The sequence below is a fragment of the Capricornis sumatraensis genome, chromosome 20, assembly GCF_032405125.1.
Source record: "Capricornis sumatraensis isolate serow.1 chromosome 20, serow.2, whole genome shotgun sequence".
In the NCBI taxonomy this organism is placed as follows: domain Eukaryota; kingdom Metazoa; phylum Chordata; class Mammalia; order Artiodactyla; family Bovidae; genus Capricornis; species Capricornis sumatraensis.
In genome coordinates, this window is record NC_091088.1 from 63073353 (window position 1) to 63087740 (window position 14388).

Genomic DNA, 14388 nt, shown 5'->3' on the forward strand with positions numbered 1-14388 from the left:
ATCGAGGCTTTTCAGTTCCTCTCACTTTCTGCCAAAGTTTAACTATAAACAACTTTTCAAAAGAATTTGGCAGTATAATCGTGACTGTAAGTATGGAAGCATAAAGGTGTGTTGTTGTTACTTCTGCAGAAGATATCAAACTTTGACCTTGGACTTCTGGCCTCCAGCATTATGAAAAAATAAATTTGTTTTTTCATCTAAAAAAAAAAAGTGCACCTCCATTTCATTACCGATGAAAAGATCGATTTTGTTTGGTTTCTCAAAGTCATGTAAGATTTCACGAAAAAATCCTGATGTCTTAAACTAGCAGCAGTGCTCATCCATGTTACATGCTTCAAATTAGGAGAGTAAACACTCAGGTTTCATGAGTGACATGGTACAGCTTGCACTAATAATAATGTTGTATTTTCATTAACCAAGAGGGAATGTGTGGAAAGCAGACCATTGAGAAACTTCCCTTTCCAAAGAAAATTTCACATTAGAAATAATGTCTTAAGGATGAAAACCATTTTTTTTTAATTAGGAAAAAATTATATATATATATGTGGGATCTTAGTTCCCCACCCAGGAGTTGAATCTTCAACCCCTGCAGTGGAAGTTCGGAGACCTACCCACTGGCTCTCCATGAAATTCCCAGGAGAATATCTTTCTGGCTCTATTTGTTAGGCTCAGAAGTCCACGCCCAAAATCAGATTGTGCTTTTTGTTCTAAGGCCATCCCTAAACTTCCTGACTTCCAAGGAGTTAAGAAATGTCTTTCAGGATACAGAAGCTGTTCTAACAAGGCAGAGGTCTTCCAAGTGGGGCATGTACACAAAACTCCCTGTACGGTGAAGTGTTCTATTCTACTCATCTTAGCGAGGGCGAAGCTTGGCTCATGTTGGGATGTTCCGTTTTCAGAACAACCAAAAGCATTTCAATTTAGTGAAGCTAGTTAAAAGAAAATTAACTGGAATGTTTCCAGGGACAAAATTTTCAAGTTACACTGAATATAATATCCATGTAACTGGTTAGAATTTGTGCACATTCTTCATTAAGATGATTAAAACTTATCTGAGTGATGTAATGAAAGAATTATTCCATGAACAACCTACCCTCATGTTACCTTATAAGATGTGCTGTTTCTACCAGTAAATAACATAGGCGTCGTGTTGAAAACTTTCAGGTGTTGACTAAAACGAGTGAGGTAGTGGTACAAAGCTTTTCACAATTATTTGGGAGTCTCCCAAACAAAAGGGTTTTAAGATGACTGTAATATATGCCTGCACCTAAAGGGCCTCTTGATGAAAGTGAAAGAGGAGTGAAAAAGTTGGCTTAAAGCTCAACATTCAGAAAACTAAGATCATGGCATCCAGTTCCATCACTTCATGGCAAATAGATGGGGAAACTGTGGAAACAGTGGCTGACTTTATTTTTTGGGTCTCCAAAATCACTGCAGATGGTGACTGCAGCCATGAAAAAAGACGCTTACTCCTTAGTTATGACCAACCTAGACAGCATATTGAAAAGCAGAGACATTACTTTGTCAACAAAGGTCCATCTAGTCAAGGCTATGGTTTTTCCAGTGGTCTTGTATGGATGGGAGAGTTGGACTGTGAAGAAAGCTGAGCGCCGAAGAATTGATGCTTTAGAACTGTGGTGTTGGAGAAGACTCTTGAGAGTCCCTTGGACTACAAGATCCAACCAGTCCATCCTAAAGGAAATCAGTCTTGGGTGTTCATTGAAAGGACTGATGTTGAAGCTGAAACTCCAATACTTTGGCCACCTGATGCGAAGAGCTGACTCACTGGAAAAGACCCTGATGCGGGAAAAATTGAGGGCAGGAGAAGGGGAGGACAGAGGATGAGATGGTTGGATGGCATCACCGACTCAACAGGCATGGGTTTGGGTGGACTCCAGGAGTTGGTGATGGACAGGGAGGCCTGGCGTGCTGTGGTTCATGAGGTCACAAAGAGTTGGACATGACTGAGCGACTGAACACACACACACAACTCAGACTTATGTCTTAGCTAGTTTCAAGATTTATGAAAAGCTGTTTTAGCTATTTCCTAAATCACAAAGTGAAAGTTGCTCAGCTGTCTGACTCTTTGCAACCCTATAGACTATATAGTCCATGGAATTTTCCAGGCCAGAATACTGGAGTGGGTAACTGTTCCCTTGTTCTGGGGATCTTCGCAACCCAGGAATCAAACCCAGGTCTCCCGAGTTGCAAGTGGCTTCTTTACCAGCTGAGTCATAAGGGAAGCCCTCCTACATCATAAAATAGAGGCTACTGGGAAAAATTCATTTATTAGATCAGAAGTACACATATTAAGCTTCTTGGTCAAGGTCCCTTGTCCTGGGGAGTAGAGTGACTTTGCTATTTGCTGAGACTCACTTGCAGGTTTCTGCTATCCAACATAATAGAAGTCACAGATGGAATTTAAAATTTCCTATTAGCCACATCTATAAAATAATAAATGGGTACAATTAATTTTTAATATTACATTTAAAAAAGATGACTATTTCAACATGTAATCAAGATACAAAAATTTTTGTGAGATATTCCATGCTTTTTTCACATAAAGTATTCTAATCTGATATATTTTTACCTTTACAGCACAGCTCAATTCAGACTATCCACAGTTCAAGTGCTCATTTGCCACATGGCTGGTGGGTACCATTTTGAACAACCACACGTTGGACATCTGTACATAATCTACATGTGCCTGGCAAAAACCTATATTCTCACATCACTGGATTTCATTTCAGTCGCTGAGTGCAAGCTTGTGAGTGGTCATGTTCAACTTTTCCATAGCTTTAATGCTATTAATTAATGAGACGCAGTAAAATGTCACTCACGGTTTTTCTGGAATGTGTCCATTTCTTCTTGTCCTCCTGTTAACTTTCTTTGGGGATTATGTTGTTAGGTGCATCTGAGTTTAGAATTGTTTCGTCATCCTGGTTATTCCTTTTTCATCTGTGATGACATTCATTACTAACAGTGCTTTTTGACTCAAAATGTTTTGTTTGGTGGCTCATGTGGCTAAAAGGTTTCTTGAGTTAAATCCCTAGTATATCTTTCCCCTTCCCTTTGCTTTCACTTTCTGAGTCTTTATTCATGAGAAGTGGGTCTTGTGAACATAGCATAACATCTTTCTTCTTAACTTTCCCTGTGCTATGGATAATTTTGTTTGTTCCTATTTTTTCTGCAGTAAAACATACTTAAAAGCATATTTCTTAACAATTTCCCTCAATCTAAACCACCACTAAGCCTTTAGGTTTTATTGACTCTACATTCCACAATGGGAGTCCTGACATTAATCAAACACTTGCCTGGTGCTGGTCTATTTCATCCTCAAAGCCATCCTTTGGTTTCATAGAAAGGGATACTGGGGCTCAAAGTTATTCAGGTGTGAAAAAAGCACATGGGTTTGAGTCCAGGTTTGTATGTGTTACTCCAAAGAGACACTGCCTGACTGAAGGTGTGTCTTGGGGGGACAATGGTGGTAGAGGTCAGGGAAGGCTTCCCCAAAGAGGTAACATCTGGGTAGATTTTGAAGGATTAAGTAGGCATCAAAGCCCCATTCAAAGCAGGGGGAAGGGTATTCTGTGCAGAGAGGTGGAGGCAACAGGGAGCTTCATCCTGTCTTCGTCCTAAGTCGCTTCAGTCCTGTCTGACTCTGTGCAACCCTATGGACTGTAGCCCCCTCTGTCCATGGGATTCTCCAGGCTAGAATACTGGAGTGGGCTGCTACGCCCTCCTCCAGGGGGTCTTCCTGGCCCAGGGATCAAACCCGAATCTCGTGTCTCCTGCATTGGCAGGCGGGTTCTTTACCACTAGTGCCACCACAGTAAAGGCAGCTAATTATCTAGAGTGCTTTCTGTGGCCCCAGAGCTGTTCTAAGCACTCAGCATGTATCTCTTCTCAATCTCAGCACTACTGACATTCTGGCAAGCTAGTTCTTTGTCATGGAGGCTGACCTGTGTGTTAGAGATTTAGTAACATTGCTGGTCTCTGCCTACTGGATGCCAGTACCCCAACCCCAGCTGTGGGTCAAAATCATCCCAAGTTGAGAACCACTGCTCTACTCCTCTGAAGGCTGGACTATTTCATCCCCTACAGGTGAGGAAATGTAACTTAGCCACATTCACACAACCAGACCCCAGGATCTGAACCAGGCTGCCTCCGTTCTTAACCACCACATTCCACGGCAGCAATTTCCTGCCTGAGCTCAGTGTTCCTTGGGGTGCAGATAAAAGGAGGCGGCAAGGAAGGAGAGGTAGGCCAGGAGCAGCTCAGGACGGGCCATGAATACCTTGCCTGTTCTGTCCCAGGCCTTCTGCATGGGGATGCTATGGACCCAGACGCAAACCCAACCAAACCCTTCTCTTGGAAAGCACCCAACCCAAAGAGACACTGAAATGGAGCCAGCCACAACCCAAGGTGACAGGGCCTCTGACAAAGCAAGGGACCAAGGGCCATGGGAGCCCAGAGGTGGCTTGTTAAACCAGGGCAGAGGAGGAGGGGTCCTGTAGGCTTCCTGGGGGAAGTACACCCACGTGGCCATCTGGATGAGAAAGAGGAATCAGGGTGTCGGGGGAGGAGGGGTGTGTGACAGAGTCTTCAGAAGAAGAGACAGCGTGTGCAAACATCTGGCAGAAAAAGTTCTTCCTCCGGAAAATATGGGGGCCTGCCAGAGATGCAGGGTGAGAGGTGAGGCTGAGAAGTCAGGGGCCAGGTCACTAACACCAGGCTGAGGGACTCAGTCTTTACCCTGCAACGATGAGAAGCCGCAGCCACCCTCCAGAAGCCCTGACACCAACTCAGTCTTTCCCTTCAGAAACAAAGTTAATGAGTACTGAGCTGCGGCCCCAGGAAGACACATAAAGAACAGAACGCTGCCCTCCGCTCTTTTCACAGCACTTAACGAAGCACCTGGCACGGTTTGGGGTGCTTTGAAAATATGAAATCATCTAGTTCCTCCCACAGCTGCTATTTTATCATCCCCACTGAATACAGGAAGCCCAGGAAGGTCAAGTCACTCACTCAAGGTCACAGAAACTAAGCAAGGGGCACATGGAGTCACCCTGGCAGAGCAGCTTTCACATCCACTTTCTTTTTTTTCATTGGCATCCAGTTTAAGAAACTTTTTTTTTTTAACTAACTTCTCACTCAAAAGTATGTGAGTGGTGTGGAGAGCCACTAAAATACTTAAACAAAGAAACTTTCAAAGCCAGGGACTAAAATAAACACAGGAACACCTGAATGTGCATACTGATTTGGCGGTTGAAAACCAAAGCACAGCAGAATACCTCTTAAGTCAGGGCCCCTCTGCCTCAGCACTACTGTTATGTGGGGCCAGATGATTCTGCCTTGTGGAGGCCATCCTGTGCAGCCTATGTTTACTGGCAACCCTGGCCTCTGCCTGCCGGATACCGGCCACACTCTGCCCCTCGCATCATAGTTGCAACAATTAAAAATGTCTCCAGACATCACCAAATGTTCTCTTGGGGATAAACTCACCCTCAACTGAGAACTGCCTTAGACTTTCTGTAGGTTGTCTGAGGTTTTGAAATGCCCAATTCAAGCCTTCCTTTAAAAGAAAATGTAGACATGTTCCAGAAATGGGAGCCATGCCCAGTTATGAGAATTAAGTGAAAAGAAAAAAAATTTTTTTCCAGTAAACAGTTCCCTACTAACTCATTTATTTTTACACACACTGTGACACACGTACCATTATCATCATCCCCATTTTCCTGACCAGGAACTTGAGATGGTGCGAGGACCGTGCCGGGGATGGGTGTCTGGCACACTGCTGATTCCTTACTAAGTGCAATCCCGCTCCCTTATCCCCACTCCATACCCTGGGCAGCAGCACCTGTCACCTCTGGACTCCTGCTGCCCCGGTCATCTGCCCCTCCACATCAAGCTCTGCCATCCTTCTCTCTCCAGCCAGGCCTGGCACGCCCAGAGGACAGTACCTGGCACACAGGAAGCCCTAGGAAATGATTGACAAATGAATGAACCCGATGACCACGCTTCAGCCAATAGGTTCAGACACTCAAACGTCCCCCATCCCTACCCTCTCAAGGGTCTCACAGGGGTAGAAATAAGAGAATGTCATACTATAACAGGCAGGAAGGGGAGCAGTCTGGGGGCTGGAAAGAGGCTGAGGGCCTGGACCTTGGGTGCAGGGCTCCGGCTGATTTTTGGGAAGGTGCTCCGGCTTTTGATTCGGGGACCCTCTGTCTCACGCGTCTCACCTGTCCTCCATCCGGAGCTCGGCCTTCAACTCCAACAGGCAGGAGGCGTGAGCAATGGGCCCTCACCAAGCGTGCCCGTAACTGCTCACCGCGTTCTTGACCTGAACCGGGTGCACGCGTGTAAGAACGGCAAACTGCTGTATTTCTGCTCCGCATAAACATAACACCGCCAGTCCACCTGGGCCGGGCGCGCGCGAACAAGAACCCAAACTGTAAGCCCAAACCTTAGAATCGGTCCAGCGCCCTCGCTACCTCTCCCTTTCGCACCCCATCCCCATCATACCCAACTCCGACGCCTCTCCACCCCCACCACAAATTCCACCACGCTCCCACAATAGCACAAAACTTGAAAAGCATCCATCTTTGGAATAAGCCACACAAGGCGCGCTGCGCAGAAAAGCGCAAGAACCACAGGCCGTACCAACTCCTACGCAGGAGCTCAAGGGGCTCGCGCTGGACCGGAAGCATGGAGCACTCTGGGAGCTGTGGGCGGAGCTAGAGACGTCGCCGCGAGGACCGCCGGGAGTTGTAGGCCCAGCTCGCCCGAAGGCAGTAAGCGCCACCGACTCAATCGCCGCATGGGTACCTGGGAGTTGTAGGCGGGCAGACCACAAAGCCTTCTGGAAGTCGTAGTTCTATTACCTGCTTCCGCGCTTTCTCGGAGCCTGGACCTTCCCGCGTGGGTTCTATTCAGGTGAGTGTCTCCTCCCACCGCGGGCCGATCTCGGCCCTTTGTAGCGCTGCAGTGGAGGAGTTGATGGTCTTTATATCTCTCCCACGCATTCGGTAGGCATTCCTGGGGAGACAGCACTCCCCTCCATAAACCCCCAAAGCCTGTCTCACGGCGGCCCTCCAGGCAGGAGTGCCTTAACCAGCTGGCGTTCCTGATTTGAACTCTGCCGGCCGGGTCTGACTCCTTGTTCCCTCCCACCCCCACCCCAAGATGGGTGCGGTGCGAGCGCACCCTCTTCTGTCCCGATTACAACCTGAGAGTGGTCGGCGCGGAGGTAAAGGGAGGGATTAGGTGGTCGTGGAAGCCTAGAGCAGGCGGCACACCCAGCTCAGGGTTCTGAAAAGACTTCCAGAGCAAAGAACCTCAAATCTACCATGCCCAAACCCCCCTCTCACAGTATTTCCCCATTCTTCCCCAACCCCCACCTCCTCTCTACTAAATGGTCTCACTACCTTCCAAGTGCTCAAGTCAAAACAAAACTTGAGGTTGTCCTGAGTCCTGTTTCTTTCATCCACTGCCCTCCCCCAAGGCTTGTAAAAGTTCCATCTGCTCTGTCTCCGCAACAGATCCAGAATCTGGCCACTTCTCTCCAGTTCCTCTGTCTCCACTCTGCTCTGAGCTACCGCTGTTGCTTACCTGGATCACTGCAGGAACCTCCTCACTGGTTTGCCCATGTCGGCCCTTTCCACGCTCCACCCTCTATTCACACGCAGGCCAAGGGATCCTGTTAAAATAAAAATTAGATTCTGTCACTATAGAGCTTAAAACCGTCCAACCGTCCCTATTTCTCTCAGAATAAAGTCCAAGCCCCCGGACCCTTTCGCGCCTTCAACCACACGCACTTGAACACAGACAGGACCTGCCCTTTTATGTCCTGGGCATTTGCTATTAACTCTTATCAGGAATATCCTTCCCACTGATCTAATGCCTGACTCCTCCTTCTGGCTTCAGCTCAGAGGGTAATTCCCTCATATTATTACTTTTCATATCTGGAAAGTATCTTGAGTCGGCTCTTCCACTACAGTTTAGTGCCTGCAACCTTTCCTGTTTTGCTCATTGCTGTGTCCCCAATTCCTAGAGAACGCTGGGCACCTTGAAGGTACTGAGTGGATATTTGCGGAATGTAGGAATGAATGAATGTGACTGAAAGGCTAAGATGAGACTTGAAGGTGCCAGGCCTGCACAGTGCTGCGGGAAAGGGTTACAGACAATGGGTTTACTCTGGGCACTATCTAGGCAGCCTCCCGGGAGGCAAGCAACGACCCCCGCAATCCGGAATCCACGTGTAACCCGCCTCCCCTCTCCACCCATCCAGGAGAAGCCGACCCCTCCCGCCTCTCCAGGACCCCACGATGCCCGCCCCGCAGTGCGTCTCTTGCCACACGGCGCGCGCCGCCCTCCGCCGTCCGCGCTCGGGCCAGGCGCTGTGCGGCGCCTGCTTCTGCGCCGCCTTCGAGGCCGAGGTGCTGCACACAGTGGTCGCAGGGCGCCTGCTGCCTCCTGGCGCCGTGGTGGCCGTGGGCGCCTCGGGCGGCAAGGACTCCACGGTGCTGGCGCACGTGCTGCGCGAGCTGGCCCCGCGCCTGGGCATCTCGCTGCACCTCGTGGCGGTGGACGAGGGCATAGGCGGCTACCGGGACGCGGCGCTGGCGGCTGTGCGGCGGCAGGCGGCGCGCTGGGACCTCCCGCTCACCGTCGTGGCCTACGCGGACCTCTTCGGGGGCTGGACGATGGACGCGGTGGCCCGCAGCACGGCTGGCTCCGGCCGCAGCCGCGCCTGCTGCACCTTCTGCGGGGTGCTGCGGCGCCGCGCGCTGGAGGAAGGGGCGCGCCTCGTGGGAGCCACGCACGTCGTGACCGGTGAGCGCAGGCGCGGCCCAGAGAGGGTGTGGTGGGAGGGGCGCATGGGCGGGATAGGGCACCGTAAGGGCGCTGGAGTGCGTGTCCAAGTGGTAATGGAGGCCTCGTGTGTCTTAATTGGAGAATCTAAATAGCAAGGAGATATGCACTCTCACTGAAGTTTCATGGGCATATTGTGTGCACATCTTTACAAGCTTTTGAGTCACTGCCATTATCTGGTACACATTCATGCATGCCAGGTCGCTTCAGTCGTCTCTAAAGTCGTCTCTGACTCTTTGCAACCCTATGGACTGTAGCCGACAACAGCCAGGCTCCTCTGTGCATGGGATTCTCCAGGCAACAATACTGGAGTGGGTTGCCATGCCCTCCTCCAGGGGATCTTCCCAACCCAGGGATAGAAGCTGCGTCTCCTGCGGCTTCTGCATTGCAGGCGGATGCTTTACCACTGAGCCACTGGAGAAGCCCTATGTGGTACACACATGCTGGCAAATAGAGGGATGGAAGAGTACTCTCTGGGGCTAGGGCTATGGTTTTCTGCACTGTTTTTAAAAAAATGACATTCTCTGTGTCCCTTTTCATAAAAGGAGGGGCATGGAGGGGTATTTCCCATCAGAAGCCATCTATAGTCTGAAACGCAACTGTCTTTTAACTCCTTTTGTTTTTTATTCTCCCTCTGCTAACTTTTTTTCTGCCCCAGTCATTACTTCAACAAATAATTATTGACCATTTATTTTGTACCATATGCAAGCTATGTACCGGAGAACAAACTACCTAACCTTGGTTTCCTCTCCTATGTAACAGGGCTATTAATATTATCCAGATCCTAGACTTACTGGGACTTAGATGAATTATGTATGAAACACTCAGACAAAAGACTGAGAAACAGTAAACCTATAAACATTTGCTGCTATGATGATGCACAAGCCAGTGTCCGATCCTGTCCGTTTCTCACATACATAATTACAACCTGATAAGTAAGACACGACTGAGCGACTGAACTGAACTGAAGTGCAGCTAAGGAAAGTGATGCAGGAAGACCTAGTGAAGGGAGAAAGGAAGAGTTTCCTGAGTAATCAGAGACCTGAAGGCTGAGTGGGTCCTTAGATGAAGGACCAAAAGGGGATTGGGAGAGATTCTGAGCAGAGGAAACGGCAAAGGCCCTCAGGAGGGAAAGTATGGCCGGGTTGAGAAGCCCTAAGACCCAATTTTACTATAGACTCAAGTATGAGAATTCCATAGACAGAAGTGCCTGGCAGGCTCCATGGGGTCACAAAGAGTCGGACACGACTTTCACACACACACACACACACACACACACACACACACACACACACGATGACAAGTTGCAGAATAAATTGAGCTTCAATTTTACAGTGACTGTTGTGTAAATGCGCACTTACTTACCCCCGGTGTTCTAAACACCATGATCTGCATTCCCAGAGGCACTTGTGTCAACAGCCCACTTGAGAGTCTCCTTCAAAGGCCATTTGGACGTCTACGCAGTCTGAAGTACACTTTTCACTGAGATTGAAATGAGATTTGTTGTGTAAAGCACTTTTTCTCGATACATGAAAGGGCGCCTAGCACGGGGCCTGGTCTGCGATAAGTGGGGGGTAAGTGAGGCACTCCGGGTTGCTCCACGGGAGCCTGGGTGCGTCGCCCTCTCATTTCTCGCCGGGTCCCCCCGCAGCCTCCCCGAGGCCGTCCCGCGGTGCCCCGGGGTCTCCTCCCGCAGCCCCCCGGCCCCGGCCCCCTCCTCACGGCTCCTGTCTCCCCTCTCCCAGGACACAACGCGGACGACATGGCGGAGACGGTGCTCATGAACTTCCTGCGGGGCGACGCGGGCCGGCTGGCGCGGGGCGGGGGCCTGGGCTCCCCGGGCGAGGGGGGCGCCCTGCCGCGCTGCCGCCCGCTGCAGCTGGCGTCGCAGAAGGAGGTGGTGCTGTACGCGCACTTCCGCCGCCTCGACTACTTCTCCGAGGAGTGCGTGTACGCGCCCGAGGCCTTCCGCGGCCACGCGCGCGACCTGCTCAAGATGCTGGAGGCGGCGCGGCCGTCGGCGGTGCTGGACCTGGTGCACTCGGCCGAGCGCCTGGCGCTGGCCCCGGCCGCGCGGCCCCCGCCGCCCGGCGCCTGCTCCCGCTGCGGGGCGCTGGCCAGCCGCGCGCTCTGCCAGGCCTGCGCGCTCCTGGACGGCCTGAACCGCGGCCGGCCCCGCCTGGCCATCGGCAAGGGCCGCCGGGGGCTGGACGAGGAGGGGCCGCCGCGGGAGCCACAGCCGTCCCGACCGCCGACTTCCGAGCCTGTCCCCGACTTCTAGAGACTGCAGTTCCCCGCGGGGATCCGGCGCCGTGGGGGCGCGGGACCGCCTATAAATGACACGGAATGAACCCGCGTTACCCGAGCCCGGACTTCGTGTGCAGCTGGGAGAGAGACAGAACCTGTTACCTGCGATCCTGCAGACGCTGGGGCTCTGGGCTCCTGGGGTTGGGGCCCGGGGACTCCTGCGTCTCAGGGAGGGGAGCACTAGCCGACCTTCCATTCCTGAGCGAGTGGGAATTAGGGGGCTGCTTGCCTGTACCTCTGTGGGGTTCTGGACGTGCTCAGATAGCCCTAACGCTTCTCGATCGCCTACTGCCCGCCTGATGTTCGTGTTTGCCTGTAGTAGGATAAGCACCGGAGAAGGCAATGGCACCCCACTCCAGTACTCTTGCCTGGAAAATCCCATGGATGGAGGAGCCTGGTGGGCTGCAGTCCATGGGGTCGCTAAGAGTCGGACACGACTGAGCGACTTCACTTTTACTTTTCACTTTCGTGCATTGGAGAAGGAAATGGCAACCCACTCCAGTATTCTTGCCTGGAGAATCCCAGGGATGGGGGACCCTGGTGGGCTGCTGTCTATGGGGTCACACAGAGTCGGACATGACTGAAGCGACTTAGCAGCAGTAGCAGCAGCAGGCTAAGCACAACCAGGCAGCTGTATGGACATGTCAGTTACAGCACTCGTGGTGTTTCTGTGTGAGCGCTGTGTGTACTGCAGGCGCTGAGCCATCTCATTTCATCCGCAACACGATCTCATTGGCTGTAGCCCGAGGCCCATCACTGGCCTGAGGTCACCTCTCTGGAGCCCCACCTGGGGGCTCACACCCAGGTCCACCTGGGGCTCTTCAAGACGGTGGATCCTCATCCCCACTACCACCTGAATCTCTAATGGATGAAGAGCAACTGGGGCGGCTCTCCAGACTTCAGATTCTAGAGGCAGAGCTGGGTGAGCTTGGGTCAGTGACTTAACCTCTCGCTGAAAATGGAATCAAGGCCTCCCACCAAAGCACTGTTGTGAATATTTGATAAAGCACTCAATAAATGCTGTCCGACTTGGCTGGTCACACGAAGGTTTGGCCACCAGGGGGGGCTCGATTTTGGGGTTTCTGGATTAGACAGGTGTGAGGCTCGGAAACTGCCTGCCTGACGCCTGAGGAGGCTTGGGGTCCTCAGTCCCACCTCCAAGCTTTGCTGGGCTGCTTCTTTGTTAGAAATGCCCTCCTTTCCCATCTTCCTGCTCACATCCTCCAGGAGCCTCCTGGAAGTGTCCCTGAATCTCTTCTCCCACCCTGCCCAGCCCAGGACATCGGGACTCTCCCAAACCCCAGCTGCTGGGTCCTGTCCTTACCGTGTGGCCATTCAGCCCTTTGGGGTCTTGTTCTCCCTAATTGAACTGAACTCTGGGGACATAAACCAGATGTGTGTTTCCACTGGATAACAGAACATCATTTTTTCCACATTTATGGAGCCCTTGATGTCTGCAAGGGCATTTCTAGACATTGGTGGGAGAGAAAATTTTTAAAAAATTAAAACCATTTGGTCGCGGAGTTTACAATCTTGTGGGAGAGAGGTAATAGGTAAACATGTAACATGAAGTCATAATGATTGGTGCTATGAATAGGAAACAAAACAACATAAGGGGAAAGGGAGTGAAGAGTCCTATTTTGGTTTTGAGAGGCCAAGGCCTCTTTGAGAAGGTGACTTTTGAGCAAAGACTAACATAAAGCAAACAAGGGGCTTCCGTGGTGGTCCAGTGGATAATACTCAGCACTCTCAATGCAGAGGGCCTGGGTTCGATCTCTGGTCAGAGAACTAGATCCCACATACCACAAGGAAAGATCCTGTGTGCCCTAAGACTTGGTGCAGCCAAATAAATCTTTAAAACAGTACCAAATAAAGCAAACAAGGTTTCCAGCCTTAATGGAATATCTCATGTCAGTAACACTTCCACTAAGACCAACTAGGAACACACACACACACACACACATGCTATTTGAACACATCAAACAGCTATCAAGGCAGCTAAGAGCCCAGAAAAAAGAGCAGCTTGTTCAGCAGGAGGGGCCAGAAGGCAGAGAAAGCATAAGCTAAGCTGAGCTGAACTTTCAGTAGCAACACAGGGCTGGAGACAGAAATGAAGTGTGGGGCCAACGAGGCAGGCAGGACTGGAGGGGCCAGAATACTGGGCAGAAGGGAAGAGCATTGGGATCAGCCCATCGTGAGGAATGGTTGTGACAAGAGACACTCCCTTGCCAGCTGGGTGTCCTACCCCCTCACCAGACCCTAGCATGGGGTTCAGGATCTCCTTGTGCCTTGACTCCGGGGTCGCAAGGATGCAAATGTCAGGTATTAGGGTCAGCACCGAGGAGGGACAGAGAGAACCAGAGCTCAAAAAGCATGATAATAATGAGAGGCTGAAACTGGGAAGTGAGGTGCTGGCTCCAGCCCAGAATTAGATGTGGTGTTTCCAGGTTTCTGGGGTCAATTTGAGTTCAGAAAGCCGCTGGATCTGTAGATGGCTCTCAGTCGATTCTCAGGTTTCTAATGAGTCCTGCAATCACGCCTTGAGAATGAGTTCTAACCTCTTATCAATTCCTCCAGTCCCAGAAAACCTTCCCTCTTTATAGCATCTATCGAATCTTCCTCTCCTTACCCGACTACTACTTTTTCCTGACCTTGCCTGGCTTTCTCTACTCTTCATAATTCTCTGTGCAGTGGTCCATTGAGGCCCCAAGATCCTTTCCCCACTCTGAATATTTACCGTTCATGTAGAATGAAGGAAAACTTAGAATTTACTTTTGTGACCTATCAGTCAAACCAGATTTCTGAGACTTCATTCCTTTATTTAGGCTGAATCAGGACGTGGCAGACCACCAGGCATAGAAAATGATCATAACCATGTTCTCTATCATCCAGGGTCCTGTGGAAGTAGGACAAAGGGGTTAAAAACAAGCGCAGAATATCAACCTACTGGAAAGTGAGGGGAGAAGGAGGAGAAACCTGACCCAGAAGATTTTCTGCTAAGGGTGAGGGTAGTCAGTCCTGAGGGAAAGGAACTCAGTGGCCTGTGAGAAATGCATTGTGTCTCTGAAGCTAAGTCTCCTAACCCCCTGGAAGAGGAGGTTTTCAGGGGAAACTGAGGAGGAGCTTGGCTGTCCCCTGCCCAGCACCTCTGTCCTGAGGGACAGAAGGTCACCAGTCCCGTTTCCCAGCCCTGCTTCTTCTGCA

The 14388-nt window shown here is 50.7% G+C and overlaps 1 protein-coding gene across 1 annotated transcript; it reads left to right on the forward strand.

Annotated features, from left to right (window-relative positions):
* The first annotated feature begins 8330 nt into the window (after window positions 1-8330).
* On the forward strand, window positions 8331-11158 carry LOC138096036 (cytoplasmic tRNA 2-thiolation protein 1). The gene is made up of 2 exons (XM_068992103.1): window positions 8331-8838; window positions 10623-11158. The coding sequence occupies exons 1-2, from the start codon at window positions 8331-8333 to the stop codon at window positions 11156-11158; spliced, it is 1044 nt and encodes a 347-aa protein (XP_068848204.1).
* Window positions 11159-14388: the final 3230 nt, after the last annotated feature.

What these genes read in the sequence shown, in the direction of transcription:
- LOC138096036 (XM_068992103.1), top strand. Translation starts at nt 8,331, where the DNA reads ATGCCCGCCCCGCAGTGCGTCTCTTGCCACACGGCGCGCGCCGCCCTC. An exon ending in AGCCACGCACGTCGTGACCG is followed by an intron (nt 8,839 to 10,622) that starts GTGAGCGCAGGC and finishes CCCCTCTCCCAG; the next exon opens with GACACAACGCGGACGACATG.